The sequence below is a fragment of the Apis florea genome, unplaced genomic scaffold (genome assembly GCF_048593485.1).
Source record: "Apis florea isolate Af1SG1 unplaced genomic scaffold, ASM4859348v1 contig_2350_pilon, whole genome shotgun sequence".
Taxonomy (NCBI): Eukaryota; Metazoa; Arthropoda; class Insecta; order Hymenoptera; family Apidae; genus Apis; species Apis florea.
Genome location: NW_028256565.1, coordinates 1,147,809 through 1,165,252, shown reverse-complemented (window position 1 = coordinate 1,165,252; position 17,444 = coordinate 1,147,809). Strand labels below are relative to the sequence as shown.

Sequence of the window (17,444 nt, the reverse complement as noted above, 5' to 3'; positions counted from 1 at the left end):
TTTAAATAATGATAAAAATATAGATATAAAATATAAAAATGTAGATTTTCATTTAAATTCATTGTGATATTTAAAAAATTTTATATATAAAAATTTATAAATGTATATATAAAATATTTATTCCACAAAATATAAAAATGTAAATATATATATCAGATATATAAAACTTCAATTAAAATAATCATAACATTTGTTAAGATCTTAATCAATAAGATAGTAAAGTTAATCAAACATTAGAGCTGTTTTTTGTATAAACGTCTAATAAATAGATTAACTAAATCATTATTTGCTTTCCTTATCTATATTTATTTGCATTTCTTTTAATTCTATCCTAAATTGATAACGAAATATATTTCATCGATAAGTTAGATCGAAAAATTTTGGTCAGCGCCATCTCGCGTTTGTATTTCCGAAACTTCGATTTGTTATTAGCATAATAGAATGTGCAAAGAGGTATTCTAATTCGGATAATGAAAAAAGAAAGAGATATTGTGCGACAAGAATAAAGAGCGAAAATTTTTAGTAAAAAATTAATAATTTTTTGATAGTATCTTTTAACCTTCTCTTATAATATTACTCTTTTTTTATGTGATATCACACGAATTCGAATACCTTCTTACTTATCCTGTTATACTAATAACAAATCGTAGTTTCGAATATCCAAACGCGAGATGGTGCTAATCTTAAAATTTTTCGATCGTTGCCTAACTTATCATAGTACCAAAATCGTATTTTTAAAAGTAGTCATGAGATGGCGTTCATTCTCAATTTTTATTTTTATTTTATTCTAACTTTAAAGAAATATAACACTCAAAAGATGCCACTAGTGGTCATTTTTTATTATATCTATCCTTTTTTCACTATTTTCTGTCTTTTATGATTTTTATGCGATACTTTGAATGTGTTGCTGATTTCAATATTTTTATGCTATCTCTATCTTTCTCTTACTATTTACTCTCCTTGTTTAAAATGCATTTAAAATGCAACTCAAACAAGATACGGGATATCAACACACTTCCATCATTTTTTTTTCAAAATTACAATATGTTTTATAAAAATATAGATATAAAAAATATAGATATTCTCATTCTCAATTTTGCAAGGATGATAATCTTGTACAACATATCGATACACGACTAATAATACAATTATAATTAGATAACATATTTTAAAAAATTAAAATATAGGAAAACTAATAAAAATTAAATACAATGAAAATTTAAAAATCATTAGAAATTTATTAATCAAATTTAATCCATTGAAATGTATTCTTTCATATTTTTTAATAGAGGGCAAAATATTAATTACATAAATTATAGCAATAATATTATCAAAAATATATTTACAAATAGAGTAATAATAAATTTTAATTTTTTCTTATTTACCATTAAATTGTAAAAGTACTACTTCATATGTTATGATTGCTCCAGCCACCTGCAAATAATTATATTTTTTCAATTTAAATATTTTATATCAAAAACACATTATAATCAAATATAAATAATTAATTTACCGCAAGCATAAAATTTCTTGTGATAGAGAAAAAACGTAATCCTGTTAAGGCTATATCGTCTGTCGCGAGTTGATATTGTAATCTCTGAGCCTGTGAATAGAGAAATAGAATTTTATAGTTCGTTACAACAAAATATTTGTTAAATTAACCGTTTATATAATAGTTCGATTTCTTTTTCAAAAATTTTAATTTTTATTACATATATTCTTTCTTGCGATGTATTCTTTTTTCAAAAAAAAAAAAAAAAAAACAATATATACAGATATGAATGTACATTTACCTCGACGCCATAACTAGATGTCGAACAATTATACAGATAAGGTAACGCTTGCTTGCTCTGATCATGTATTCTAGCAGTAAGTAAGGTGACAGCGCACGTGCGACAGATAAGGAAAGCGAAGGAGCCAAAGAAGTAAGCTTCGCTCAATACACTGTTTTTATCTGATATGCTTTGAAACAAAAATAGAATAAAACTTAATGCACAATCGATTCGATTTGAATAAATCGCATGTAAGAAGGTAAAATAATTTTCTAGCAATTCTTTAATTCGTTCTTAGAATATTTTTTATCTTTTACAAAAAAAATTTTTTTTTTTCAGTTTGCGTTCTAGGATCAAATTTAATGAATGATTCAAGTAGATTCAAATTTAGGAAACAAAATCAATTATAAACGCCAATTTAATATTATGTGTATTTTTGTGTAATATACATACGATAGGCCGTTTAATAATTGAAGACAAATGAAGTACACATTGTTTGCAAAAGATAAAAGGATTATTGGAGAAATGTGATCGTCTACTTTTTTCACAATACAACTCAATATCGCATAATCCTCCCGAAGTTCGCGCCAATTAAATGCCGTTTGACATTTCGTCATTGTAATTGCTAATTTCTTGTTTAAAGATTTATATCTTTCAGCCAAACCAGTAGCAACCTGAAAATTCACAGAAATGAATGATCAATGAATTAATTAATTGAAGAATATATTATCAACGTAAATATAATTATTTAAATTACTTTTTGTATAATAAATTGTAAAATGCATAATTATGAGAAAATTATTCGATTATTCGACTTACAAGCATGATGAATAAATCTGTAAAGTTCCACGTGAAAGTCGCTAGCTTGCTAACGACAAAGATATACAAACCGTAAAAAAAGTTGTAATTCACTGAAAACAAATATGTCTCTGATTAAATGGCAACATTTGATAATTTGATTTCATTTTCTTATTAAATAAAGTGACTCACATGTGTCGAAAATGAACGAATGAGATCGTAATGTGTATATCTCCAAGAAATTGCGAAACGTCGAATTTGATTCGTTCCACTCGTAACCATCGATATTGTTAAATATACTTAGAACATGTTCTATAAGAGACAAAACCAGCACCACGGTGCTTATAATAAAAAATTTCCATCGAAGCCGTGTGGGTTCTGTCGAATTGCTGAGGATCAGGAAGACGAATGAAACGTTTATTTTATATTTTAACATTTATTTTTGAGAAATTTGAATGAATAAATTTCTTTTTCTGCCTAGACAAAATAATAAATAAGCATTTAAAAAGAAAAGAATATTTCTCTCTATTCAAAGAAAAAAACTTGCAATCAAGGATAGGATTATCTGGAAATCTCACGGTATCGCATTTGCACGCTAAAATAAACTAATTATCGTAGTTTCCTGGACGATTAATGGGTATCTAAAGCTCGCGTGTGCGGCAGATAAGCGGCAAACAACGCGATTAGCAAACTCACGAATAGTGGCAAGCTTTTGCACATGCGAACGCGATATCGACCTGTCTATATATCGTTCCATGGCTCTCCATTCGTACTGAAGAGATATCCAGCGTGACGATAATGAGAAAAATAAGATGCTGCCCACCAGACTGTTCCCATAGAACACTGCACCGACTGTCGCTGCACCTAAACCACCTGGGATGAAACGTGATAGGTTATCCTCTTTCGTTTTTATCGCGTTAATCCATCGGGCAAAAAAAACAAAGGATATCACGTTTTAACGTAATATCTCATGCAATTGTCATCGATTTCAGATCCAAAAGTCAATATTATTTTATATACACGTTTTATGTGCATGTTTCGTAATTTAGAATTAATAAAGAAAAAATATTTTATCATTTTATCAATAGCGCAACACTCTGATATCTAGAACTCTATAACAATCTATTTTGATGAAAAATATGATGAAACAGAAATTTCACAGAACGTCTCAAAAATGTTGGAACATCCGTAAACTGGAGTTTTCACAAACTTCACACTTTTTTCGATACGTTGTTTGGATTTGTTCATGTTCGGTCGGCAACAGGTAGCCAACATTACTGTCGCAATTCGACTAGGTTACGTACTCTGTGATTGGCCAGTATTTTCTGTTAATAGTTCGTTAATAAAGTAACAAAAGAAATCTCTAATTTACGAATGTTACAACATTTTTTAAATAACTTGTGTATATATATAGACTTTAATATTAGAAATAACAAATCGAAGATATTAATCATTAAGCTAAAACTAGTTTAATTCATTTCTTTTCTTAGACTTATATCAGTTTTAAAAAGGCAAACGCTGAATCGTGTATATTTATTGCAACACGTGTATGATGTAAATTATTCACTTACCACGAATCTGAAATGTACTGGCGTTAAAAGTTTTCAACATGTGTATCACCGATATAATCGTCATAAACGAAACCGTTAAGGCGATAAAACCTGAGTAGATAGTGAGAAATGAAAATATTTTGAATTGAAGTTTTGATAGTGACGAAGATCCAACTCCGGACACTGGGAACATGCCGAATATTTGAGCGGCTCTTAAAACAGGGCCGATTGCACAATGAAAATTCTCCAATGCCTAAATAAGTAAACGAACGAACTTGCGAATAATATTATTTAAAATCATTTCTTTTTCGAATTAACGAACAAATTCTCACCTCGCTATCTCTGAAATAATTTCGTTCGCCTCGAGATCGCTTGGTGGACAAATCGTTTTCTCGACTCGCGCTTATCGTATCCTCGGTATTATTGTTATCCTTGTGATATATGACAGAGGACCATATCTTCAAATTGGAACCTCTGCCTATGCCTTTCGGCATTTCGCCCAAACCATCTTTCGTTTTTAACATCATAAGTTGGATTTGATCCTCCGAATGCATGTTTAGGTTACGGCAATATTACATCGTGCATCTAATACGATCCCGTTGAAATGCGTCATCAATGATCCTGTGAAGAGTTATTAAAAAGTGATGAAAGTGGCTGATTTAATTTCAGAAAAGAAAAAAAAACAGAATGTTATTAATGTAGAATCGAGGAAACCTCCACGCCCATCGAGAAGAGCAACAATAACGAGAAAATAAAATAGATACGACGTAATCATGGGCGTATTCCCATTTGGATCTTTCATTTTTCCTTGATACATTGCATGGTATAATATTACTTTTTCATCATTTCTCATCTAAATTTGCTTAATTATATTTTTCTTATAATTTTACTAAGCAAATTGATAACTATTTGTTTTTCTTTTTTATTTAATATCTCCCTTTAAATAAAATACTAAGTCTTCATTAATATCATGCATCCTTGACAATATTATACGAGCTAATATTTTACGTTTTATCATATCCTGGATGAATATTTCTTCTTTTCAGAAACATGAGCTAATAATGTCTCATTTTTCGAAATCATGGAAAGGTTGCATTACGTTAAATCCCACGTAAAATTAAGCGATAAATTTCAATAGACTTTTGTCTATGCGAAAGTAGCATCGTCCTGCGGAACCTGTGGTAGTGCAATTAATTACCATTGTGGACATTCTAACGGTATGACGCATGTTTTGAGACAACCGATCCCAATGATGCATCATATTCCAGGAAGGAGGTGACTTTGTGTTTATCTAGGATGCAAAGTAACAGTGTTGACACTGCAAAGTCTTGTTAATTTGCGATATTCTCTTCTCCTCTACATTATATTCCCTCTTTTTAAAGAAGAATTATTGGAAGATAGCCAAGATTCGATTTACGATATATTTCATTCAAATATACTTCATTGTATTGTGTTTTTAAAGAGAATTAAATAACAATGTTCTTGAATGCAATTAGATTGAATTAACGATGATGTAAAAGTAACAACGATCGTAACAAGTTACTGCATCAAATTTTTAAATAAAAATGCTAATTTTTTTATATATTTTAATCACATTTTAAACATTAAAAATACAATAAAATTAAAACAAAAACAAAACTAGGCGAGATGATAAAGGATGCATTCTTGCTAGTTAATAAACTGTTGAGGATAATAGATAACTGATATCATTTATTGAATAAGTTCAATAAAAGGGTGATATTAAACTTATATTGATAAAAATTTCGAAATACAAATGTATTCATACATGAGATTGATTATAATTACTTTAAATATATTTTTATATATTATAATTCAAAGCCATGTGTAAAAAATTATTTGCAAAATTCATGATTTTGAAATATATTATCGAGATAAAATTATGGAATACACTTGGATGAATTGATTCGATGTATAACCATCGACTTTAATTTTAAAAATATACATAGGAACAATGTATCCACTTCAATCGTAAAACTCTTGATCAGAACAGAAATTCGCATACTTAAAAACATGAAACGTATTTGGCGAGAAACCAAAGAAAATATGAAATTTATAAAAGATTAACCACTAAACTGCAAAATGGTATTATACATTTATATATTTTTTAATTTTATTTAATAAAATTTTCGTCTTTTTTTTTTAAAACAAGTATCGAATACAATTGATAATTGATATTATTAAAGAATTTGAAATTTTTGTTTATTAATATGATTCTTCAGACAGTGACTTATTGAAGCATTTTTTTAGGAAACAGTAAAAGATATTCTGTATCAGAAAAGCCAATAATAATCAAAAGATATGGAACAAAAAGTCATTGTGTAGTCAAGTTTGTGCTCTATACATTGTGACGTAATACTTGTTTTACTATTTTACTTTTTTACTTATAATTAAATGACCTTGCATTGTTGAAGTCATCCGAAATTTTAATTTTGCACTATAAGAATAAGAAAATATAGCATGTCATTTAAACAAAACATAAAAACTTTGAAATTTCTGAAAATATTCCACGTACAAAAAATTATTAACATATCATGTCCTTCCTTCATACTTTATCTTTATTTTGTGAATACAGTTTTATTATAGCTTTTTTTTTAGAATAATATTGAAATGTAATAAAAAATTATGTTTTAAAATAATATTAAAGAAATATTTTTTTCGTATTTAAAGAAAAATTATTCTTAAAAATTCAAGTTTAATTTAGAAAATTTTATTTCAAATACTTACTATATATGCGTGCATGAATCGGCCATTCATGATTCTGATATTTTTGATGTTCTGAAGAATATGGTTTATGATAAATAATGATATCGAATGCAACAAATCAAATTTTAACAAGATTAAAAAAGAATCCTCTGCTCGAGTATGTCAATGTATACTACCGCGTGAAAAGTTTCTTGATTCAGAAGAACTGAACTATAAACTCGGACCTGCGCCATACATGCCTGATCAGATAAACGTTTATACTACTAATTTTACACGCTTGCTTAGTAAGCTAAACAGTGAAAAATAATTATGAATTTAAACATGAATTATGTAATATTATCTCTTATCCATTTTATATATATAAAATTTTAAGTTTATACTAAAGTATTTATTTTTCTTTGACTTCATTTAATTATAAAAGAAAAATATTCCTATAAATAGATGCCATTTTTATTTAATTGTCAAATTTTTGATATTTTTTATTTTTGTATAAATTTTAATAAAATAAAAAAAAATATATTTTCTTTATAATTTATTATTATGTACTTACAAATTTGTCTATAATGTTAAAATTTATATACAAAATTGTATATAAATTAAAATGTAATTTAATCTTTATCTTTATTATTAATTTTTTAATACAAATAAATAAATAATTAATGATCTATTTTTCATTATGTCTAGAATTAGAAAATAATAGATGTAATATATTTAATTTGTTTATTATCTTATTTATTAAGCAAATAATTTTTAAAAACATTTTTCTTTAAATACTATTTGTTAATTTATGAAAAATTTTATTTTTTAATAAGATAATAATATATACATAATATAAATACTTCAATAAAACTTTTCTATGTTCTTTTTACTAATCGTTATATTTATTTAATAATCTTTTATCTTACTATAATTAAAATATTTTGTATTTATTTCATAATTAGTTTGTGAACAACGTATTGAAATAAAGTTTTATTTTTCTACCAAATTGCACGTTGTACACCAGATAGTTTATTATAATCAGCCAAATGTCGAAACATAATTCGTGATATTCTCCATCTCAGAACATTACCACGTGGACGAGAAGTTAATATGCAACGTGATGTTATTTGTCTTAAAGCAGTTTGACGAGGAATTTTTTCATTTATTTCTTTACTAACAACTTCCTGAAAATAGAATAAATAAATTAAAATTGCTATTTAAATAATGTTATTTAAATATTATAAAATAAATTTCTTGATATATTTTTAAACTATTATATATTTTTAAGGTTATATAAATTATATATAATATACCCGTAATTCAGGTGGTAAAATATCATTCCTTTTCATAGCTACTAATCGTAATCGTTCAGGTGCATATTTTTCTATTAATTTTCTTCGTTTATTATCACGAATCATCCAGCGACCAATATTGTTATTACGTATTTGTTGAAACTAAATGAAGAATGTAACAAAAATAAATTATATGAGAATTTAATTTTTATATATAAGAAGAAAAAATATCATTATAATAAAATGATTAAAAATTTATTTTTACTTACATTATAGGCTATAAAATTTGCATTACTTGAAAGAAAATTTGAACATATTAACAAACCATTCCTTACAGCAGCCATATTTGGTTCAACAGCTGTTCATAAAATTCACGTACTAGAAAACATATTTATATATTGTGTATGTACATATATTGCATATATGAGGACGTGTTTATTATAATTTTATATTTATTTATATTTTATTGTATTTTTCAAAATTATGAAAAGAAAAATAAAGTATTTATAGATATTAAAAAATAGAAAATTTACCACTTATTTATAAAAATAATTATACGATATTATTGTTAATTATATTTTGTACAAATACAGCTATTTTTAATTTCAAAAAAATTTTTTTTATTAATTATATAAATTTTTACATATAAATAGTATTTTATAATTTTAACTTTTTCTTTTAATAGTTAATTATAATATATATTTCTAAGAATAAAGGATTCTATAATAATATGACACAATATAATGTTTCCGTAGCTCCTTTATTTTTTATTATTGTTATTTATATGTATGTACAGAAAACCGTTGTTAACCAATTTCAATCGGAAAATCGCGGATAAAAAGTGTTGAACCATTGCAGATCATATTTCCGCACATACTTTTTTTAACATAGAATGTGTAAAAAGATAAGGTAAATCTTTGTAAAGACATATATCGTAGAAAAATGTGTATATAGTATAGCAGTTCAATTCCTCACCTAGTCAGGTAATTGGAAAGTAATAAAAAAACAGGTCCCATTTTTTCCCAACCAAATTCGTATTGGAACTACTACTTTTTCTTTTTCTGCTATTCAATCTTTTTTTTTTTTTTTACATTGATGTATCCCAACTCATAGTTAAAAATTTAAAAAATTGTTAATATTCTTCAATTAATTTTTTACAAATAATCGGAAATATGAAGCATTTTACAATAAGGATGGCGATGATTAATTAATAATGACGGCAAAAAAATAATAATGAATGTTTTTCGAATATCGCAGATATAAGATTTATTTCCGTATAATAATTAGAAAATATAATTAAGCCGAGCTAAATTATGTTTTTGATGTTTTTATGTGAAAGATATTACAAGTAGCTTTCCATAGTTCACTTTCTTTTCTCATGGAACTCGCAGGCGAGAAAAGCATTGCTTATATACCATTGTCGATCATTCTTACCTTTCCTACGAAATTCTTTACGGTGAGAAAAGTGACGGAGTAACCATTTTGATAAATGGAATATACGAATATCAAAAAAATATGGCGAACGTGCAATTACATGCACAATAAATGCCAGTCGTCGCGATTCTTTACCGACTTTATTACTCTTAATCATTAGTCGCGATTTCGTTGAAAATATTTCAGTCTCCAATGGCAATAATGTAGCGCTGCTCTCGTGCGAGAAACGTGAAGAAAGAAGGTAAACTACTTCAGCTACTATACGCCGAAGCCCATCTGGTGATACACATGTACGGAAACTAGTTATTTCTTTTTCTGGGCCTTCTCGGCAGCCTTGGTGACCTTGCCAGCAGCGTCCTTGAAAGTGACGGCTTTGATAACACCAACAGCTACCGTTTGACGCATGTCACGAACAGCGAAACGCCCCAAAGGTGGGAATTCTTGGAAAGCTTCAACGCACATAGGCTTGCTTGGCACAAGCATAACGATGGCAGCATCTCCAGATTTGATGCTTTTCGGATTCTCTTCAGTAGTTTTTCCATTACGACGATCGCACTTCTCTTTGATATCAGCGAACTTACATGCAATATGTGCAGTATGACAATCCAATACTGGTGTATAACCATTGCTGATTTGACCAGGGTGATTCAACACAATGACCTAAAAAGTAAAAAATATAAATAACATTTAAAAAAATTAGATAAATATGAATCTTGTATATTTTTATCTATTTAATTTATATTAAAATTATTTAAAATAGCACTCAGACGCCATCAACCATCAATAGATCCTAAGGATCTTCCGGTGGAAACCGCGAATGATGTTTAGAAATTCTCATCATTGTGCGAATTAATAAATAATATTTTACTAAATTTGCAAAATTATTGTATATTTAATCCTTTTATCATTTCATAATATACATACCTGTGCAGTAAAATCAGCAGCACCTTTGGGTGGATTGTTCTTTGAATCACCAGCAACATAACCACGACGTAATTCTTTGACAGATACGTTCTTGACGTTAAAACCAACATTATCACCAGGAACAGCCTCTTGTAAAGCTTCGTGATGCATTTCAACAGATTTGACTTCAGTAGTCAAACCGGCAGGGGCAAATGTGACAACCATACCTGGTTTCAACACACCAGTTTCAACACGACCGACTGGTACTGTTCCAATACCACCAATTTTATATACGTCCTGCAATCATATTTATAATGTTATTATTGCCAATTTTTTAATACAAATATAATTTTAAAAAATTTTATTTTAATCAGACATCTCTAACCATCACCAAATAATAAAATTCTCCGGTGGAAACCGCGAATGAGCAAATAATGATATCATCATAAAAAACAAATAAATCTGATTATTTTTATATTTTACTTAGAAATCTACCTGAAGAGGAAGACGGAGAGCCTTGTCTGTAGGTCTAGTAGGTGGAAGAATGGCATCAAGCGCTTCAATAAGACATTTTCCTTCAACTTTTCCTTCTTTACGCTCAACAGTCCATCCCTTAAACCAAGGCATTTTTGAAGAAACTTCCAACATATTATCTCCATGCCAACCAGAAATTGGTACAAATGCAACTGCAGCTGGATTGTAACCAATTTTTTTAATGTAAGATGACACTTCTTTTTTAATTTCTTCAAATCGGGTTTCAGAATATGGTGGTTCAGTGGAGTCCATCTTGTTAACACCAACAATCAATTGTTTTACACCAAGAGTAAAAGCGAGCAAAGCATGCTCACGAGTTTGTCCATTCTTTGAAATGCCTGCTTCAAACTCTCCAGTACCAGCAGCAACAATCAATACAGCACAATCAGCCTGAGAGGTACCAGTAATCATGTTTTTGATGAAATCTCTATGCCCAGGAGCATCAATAATAGTAACATAGTATTTTGACGTTTCGAATTTCCACAAGGCAATATCAATTGTAATACCACGTTCGCGTTCAGCTTTTAGCTTATCCAATACCCAGGCATATTTGAAGGATCCTTTGCCCATCTAAAAATTAATTTCATTTTATTTAAAAATTTGTCATATATAAAATCCTTAATTGTTTCAGAAAAAAAATATAATCATCACTATATGCACCAAGAAAAATAAAATTATCAATGACAATGAAAAAATTATAATAAAAATAAACATCCTATATTTTTTTTAAAATATATATATTATTGGAAGAATTACTTACTTCCTGGGCTTCCTTTTCGAATTTTTCAATGGTACGTTTATCAATACCACCACATTTGTAGATCAAATGACCAGTGGTAGTAGACTTGCCAGAATCGACGTGTCCAATAACGACAATGTTAATATGAATCTTTTCTTTACCCATGATAAAGTTTTTACGAGATTTTACTGGTTAACTCTGAAATAAATATAAAATATTAAAAAATAATAAATAAAATGAAATTTTAATTTTTTTTTTTTTTTGAAAACAATTTTAATAAATATTGCATTCATATATCCATGTAATAAAATATTTCAACCTTATTTTATGATAAAATATCTTTTTATTAATTGTTTTGAATTTCAAATTTTATTTAAAAAAATTAATTCAAATTAATCAACGCTTATTTTTATTAAGGAAGCAGCAGGTGTCCGAATTAAGGTCCACGTGGCGGTATCTGAATATTCGAGAACGGAACTAGCAGCCATTTTGTACATGGTAAGAACATTGCAACGTTGCCACTATTGCTTGACGCTTACTGTTGCACAATGCTATATTATAAATTATCTTTAATAATTTCCAATGGACGAAATTGTGCTATATACGTACATATTCACTATATTAATTAGAAACGCGATTTAAAAATAATGTATATTTTAATTATAAATGATTTTACTATTTTTTCTATAATTTATTTTTACAATATTAGAATAGTATAAGTCAAATTTAATATTAATTTAATATAAAAAAAAAAAAATAAGAATATTAACAAATTGATAAATTATCACACACAGCGGTATATTATGCAATTGCTATAGATTATTGTTCAATTATCAAGTTTATCACTTATCGTTCTTCGATATAATTTTCACTTGTTACCACTTTGACACGGCAATAAATATTTTAACATTAACAAAAAAAAAAAAAAAAAGAAAAAAGGAAAATGACTGATTTAACGATCCACTACATTGGAAATCAGCAAGCAATCTCCATTGTTGGCGAAGAATCGTCCCACAATGTCGTCATTGCACACGATTTCCAGTATACGTATTGTGTATCTTGATACCATGATTACAAAAATTCAAATAATATATACAGCTGTTTCTCAATGTAATCAAAATTATTTTTGTTAATATTTTTAAAAATTCGTAGATTACGAAGATTTTACACAATTAATTCCAATGATGCCTAAACTTGTGACCGTAACTCTCCAGTTCTGACAAGCGACCGCCATACTGCATCCGGTTATTTGCTTTTTCTAATTTTTTATAGTTTAAAAGTCACATTTAGTTATTCAATCGTTTTATAACGTTTATTAATAAAATTTTTGTTTATAATTAACAATTAATCGCTAAATTCAACATGTTTTTTAAACGATATGACAAACAATTTTAAGATCAGCATGTGGTCCGTATTCGAACAGCCGGCAAATATAGCTATCAACCACGCGCCCATTTTTTAATCTTATAATTCACCGAAAAAAAATAACATTTTAGTAAAACTGTTTTCACAACACATTTTGTCCGTATTTTGATCGTTGTTTTATTCCGTACCTGACGTCCGATGCTACCTTTTCGGTAAGAAAATCGACGGATTATACTCCTGTGCGTAAACCACGAACAACCACTCACCTCCAGATGCCACAACAGAAAGAGATCGTCCAAGTGAAGTGACATGCGCATACGGCTTCCCGACTATAGCCTCGAACCCAGCGCCTCCACCATATCGATCATTTGTGAAACAATATATTATTTTTTCATGTATTGTTTATTCTTTTTATCATATCATTAATAAAATTATAAATTTTGAAAAATAATATTCAATTTATTTTTTATAAATTCGTAAAAAATTATTGACATTAATAAACGGTGAAACTAAAGTTTTTAGGAGGATAAAACGCTGGGTTTGAGATTACGGTTACGCAGCAACAACAGGCGTACCAGAGATTCATATACATATATGTATAGGTAGGTAGTCCTAGGATGCATGCATGTGTGTGAGCATGGAATTGAAATAAAGATGGGGATACTCAACCACAGAATGTTAAGTTGATGCGTATAGGGATGCACATTTCTAATTTTTGATTTAATATCATAACTCTTAATCTAAACGATAATATAAAGCAATATTTGATTTTCTTTCAGACTTTTTTTTTAATTAGAGCATTTATTTGAAATTGTTTAGATGAATTTAATGCATCTATCGTTAGCATTTCGAAGTAATACAGATACATTTATGTGCAACAATCCAGACAATACTTGATTGCTATATGAATAAGGAAATATGCTTATTTATATATATATATATATATAACACACAAGAAAATTATATTTTTAAATTATTTTTCAAGAATATATATATATATTAAAAAAATATTATTATATTTTAATTATTTTTTAATGAAATTTTAATATACATTGATAAACATATTAATTTTATAAATATTAATTAATTTTTTAAATGTGAAAATTTTTTTAATCATAAAATGATTAAAAATTAAAAATTAATTAGATTATCACTGAAAAAAATTATATCATTAAACGAGTCAAAAAGAAAAAGACGTTGAAAAACAACAGATTGTACGATATATATTACATAGTACATTGAATGATATTGTTCCGAGACATACAATAGTAATGCTTCCAGATGTACATGTACATATGTATCTTCCTATGCAGTAGGTTTATTCTTTTATTTCGTAGGCAATAGGAGTTATACAACATCTTTATGTAACGTTTAATATGCATATAAAATTGAACTTTTCAATATTGCCCTTTTATAATATAAATTTAAAAATTTTTAATATAGTTAGTTTTTTTTTTTTTTTTAATTTTTAAACTCATTAACGTGAAACATAATAAAGTCGTTACAGTTTTGGATTTGTTACAATACAATACCTAACCAACGATAATATAATGCAATTTCTTTAATCTTTATACTTTATTTCTTGTCTATTTTTCTTAATAATGTTATTTATTCCGATTTTTTTGGTATATCACTTTTTAAAAAATTCATGTTGATATCTAATTAATAATATTATATCATAACATTTAATAATATTTATGTTAAATTAATAATATTTAATAACAATAGTATTAAGTAGTACAATATTCAATACAGTTTATTCATAACGATAAATTCAAAAAACATTTATTTTATATTGCAAAAAAGATATGCAAAAAAGAATTATAGTTTATTACGAGATATTATGTAATCATATTCTCTGTCCGGTGAATGATTCATTGAAAATAACGAGCGAATACGTCATTTTCTTGGGACTTCGAGAATAAATGATACTGATAATTTGGAAAAAATATTCATAAAATTTTGAAAAGTTTATCTTTGTTTACGTAAAAGATAATAAATTATCTTTTTATTTTATTTGAACAATATATAAATAAGAATAAAGTTCTAATTCATTTCTATAATCTGTAACTATTTATATTTTCCATATTTATCCATACAACGAGTCAAATTTTGAAATGATACGTAAAAAAAAAAAAAAAAATTTTCAAATGGCACAATCTTTGCCTTTTTACTGTTTGAAATACCTTTTCTATGAAACATCCATTGTGTTATATATACGTTTATGACACATGATACTAAACTGTCTCATAGATACGATAATAACGTGTTACTTATTGATATATATGCATATATAAATTAAATACAAAACATTATAATCGAAAACTGTAAATAAAAAATACTTTGACTTTTTCCTCAAGTTTAAGAAATTAAATTGTAAATATATCACTTTTAAAGTACAGTAAAAATATAGAAATATATATATATATATATATGAAAGTAATTAACCTTGATAATAGTCTATATATTTCTTATCAAAGAATAAAGATTTGATTATTTATTTACACGACATTTGTTTAAACTTTTACAATTGTTTTCAAGGAGTTGGAATATGCGATTATCCGCGACAACAGGGTAAGAAAAGAAAAGAAAAGGGAAATTTTTTCCAAATATGGGCAAATAGGGGTGTTGTCAAAGAAAACATCTTGCCAACTTCAATCGTCTATTTATATTTCTGAATTCCTACTGACATCCGATCGTACAGACACTCGCACGTAGGAGCGGCGTAGCTAAGTTTCGAAAATTTAAAAATAACTTCTATCGTCGAGGAGGAAACGGATATACGTGTAGAAATGGACAAAAATTTCACGCATATTTCGCGTGGGTAGACATAATTTATGCTCGAGTAATGTAGTCGATGATACACGCAATATACTCATTACGAGTATATTAATTGATAATTGGTATGATTACAGTCGCGTTTCATCGTGATATTTTTATCGTTTTTTTTTTTTATTTTTAAATTTTATTCCCGTTACGATTATTCCCGTTTGCTCGGTCGATGCCTCCCCCTTTTTTTTTTTTTGTTGACAGTTTACGATCATCAACATAATACAATATGTTGTTGCGTATTATTTACCTTAATGCCGACGTTTTGGTCAATTCTTTATAATCGGAAGTATAGATTCTCACAATATCCGTCCACGCTCTTACATTCTCTCCTATTTCTTCCTCGTTCCCATTCTTTCTCGCTTCCTCTCTCATAATGTGCACATATACATTTATTTCTTCACTCACGCATTGGTATCTCGCAGGCTTGTTATCTTTTATTGGGGCAATCGTAAAGTTGTGTGCAGGGTAACGTAATTTCAGGCGTCGAGTCGAAGAAATGCTGTATTGTAGAAGAAGAAAAATCGTTAAATTAAATTCGAAATACATTTCGTGTTTTTTTTTTTTCTTTTCCCGATTATTTTCTGTTTCGGAATTTTCAATGTTTCGCGCGTTTTACAATTCGTGATCGATATTTTTCCTGTCCCCGTCCTCTTTTTTGTATCGATTACACCTTTTTTTTTTTTTTTCCCCGTTCACAGAAACACTTCGATCCGATCGTGAACACCTTTTATACAACCCTGCACGTTACTCTCTATACTCAATTATTCATACTATTATCATGTTGTATATTTATCATTATATATTCTATATTTATAATTATACTCCTATTTACAAAAAAGTTGTTCATTAAATGTTAATATTCAATATCGCAACTGTTATTATTATATTATAACATTATTCCTGAGTGACCATTCATTAAGAGACTCGCCTCTTCCTTATTTTTCTCTCTCTCTTTTTTTTTTTTTTTAATTATTTCACTATTTTAACTATAATTAACTTTTATCAAATAGCTTGTTTAAAGCACTGAGAGATAAGAAACCGAGGTAGCGAAAAACGATGATGAATACGGAATGAAAATTATTTTTTTAAATACAATTCTTCGATATCTTTGAACCAAACCGATCACGATACATGGTGGTGGATTTTCTTTAATCGTGGAATTCGAAGAAATTTGAAATTTGAAATTTGTAATTCCTAATTTTTCCTAAAACTTTCATTATTACAATTAAAATGCTCGCGTAAATTGTGTGTGTATTAAATGAATATAAATATGCGTGTAATTTATTATCTAATATAAATAGAATAAATTGGATCATATTAAAATGTGAACAAACATTCTCCTTCTTTATGTTATTTATATAATTAATCAGATATGGATTGGTTTAATATCATATCGTTATTATTAATAACTCCAATCGTAAAACGTAAACGAAGAATTTTCTGAATCTAATTTTGTGGAAAATAATACATGTTAAGATTATAATACATATTAACTATATTATTATTATTATTATTATTATTA

At 27.4% G+C, this 17,444-nt stretch overlaps 3 protein-coding genes and 2 long non-coding RNA genes across 8 annotated transcripts; 2 read left to right on the top strand and 3 right to left on the bottom strand.

Annotated features, from left to right (window-relative positions):
- Positions 1–1,218: 1,218 nt before the first annotated feature.
- On the bottom strand, positions 1,219–7,133 carry LOC100866167 (gustatory receptor for sugar taste 64f). 2 transcript variants are annotated; one of them, XM_003696488.4, is made up of 10 exons: positions 6,866–7,133; positions 4,453–4,741; positions 4,142–4,373; positions 3,308–3,443; positions 2,763–2,959; positions 2,592–2,683; positions 2,226–2,446; positions 1,794–1,962; positions 1,514–1,603; positions 1,219–1,434 (listed from the first exon to the last, which is right to left on the bottom strand). In XM_003696488.4, the coding sequence occupies exons 2-10, from the start codon at positions 4,672–4,674 to the stop codon at positions 1,378–1,380; spliced, it is 1,416 nt and encodes a 471-aa protein (XP_003696536.3). In that variant the 5' UTR covers positions 4,675–4,741; positions 6,866–7,133; the 3' UTR covers positions 1,219–1,377. The 2 variants fall into 2 exon arrangements, 1 of the variants encoding a protein (XP_003696536.3); XR_015291001.1 differs by lacking the exon at positions 1,794–1,962 and having other exon boundaries at positions 6,866–7,075.
- On the top strand, positions 1,866–2,774 carry LOC147658086 (uncharacterized). Its single transcript, XR_015291003.1, has 2 exons — positions 1,866–2,031; positions 2,112–2,774. It is a non-coding gene; the product is annotated as an uncharacterized LOC147658086 (long non-coding RNA).
- Positions 4,143–6,623, top strand: LOC147658085 (uncharacterized). Its single transcript, XR_015291002.1, has 3 exons — positions 4,143–4,943; positions 5,167–6,223; positions 6,389–6,623. It is a non-coding gene; the product is annotated as an uncharacterized LOC147658085 (long non-coding RNA).
- A 570-nt stretch (positions 7,134–7,703) lies between the features above and the next one.
- mRpS14 (mitochondrial ribosomal protein S14) lies at positions 7,704–8,546 on the bottom strand. Its single transcript, XM_003696489.4, has 3 exons — positions 8,385–8,546; positions 8,137–8,277; positions 7,704–8,007 (listed from the first exon to the last, which is right to left on the bottom strand). The coding sequence occupies exons 1-3, from the start codon at positions 8,457–8,459 to the stop codon at positions 7,822–7,824; spliced, it is 402 nt and encodes a 133-aa protein (XP_003696537.1). The 5' UTR covers positions 8,460–8,546; the 3' UTR covers positions 7,704–7,821.
- Positions 8,547–8,856: 310 nt separating this feature from the next.
- Positions 8,857–13,435, bottom strand: EF1a-F2 (elongation factor 1-alpha F2). Of its 3 annotated transcripts, none has more exons than XM_012490646.2 (5): positions 13,357–13,435; positions 11,747–11,923; positions 10,948–11,556; positions 10,474–10,749; positions 8,857–10,209 (listed from the first exon to the last, which is right to left on the bottom strand). In XM_012490646.2, exons 2-5 carry the CDS (start codon positions 11,888–11,890, stop codon positions 9,853–9,855), a joined length of 1,386 nt encoding a protein of 461 aa, XP_012346100.2. In that variant the 5' UTR covers positions 11,891–11,923; positions 13,357–13,435; the 3' UTR covers positions 8,857–9,852. The 3 variants fall into 3 exon arrangements, with proteins under 3 accessions (XP_012346100.2, XP_012346099.2, XP_012346101.2); XM_012490645.3 differs by having other exon boundaries at positions 13,279–13,429; XM_012490647.2 differs by lacking the exon at positions 13,357–13,435 and adding an exon at positions 12,045–12,716.
- Positions 13,436–17,444: the final 4,009 nt, after the last annotated feature.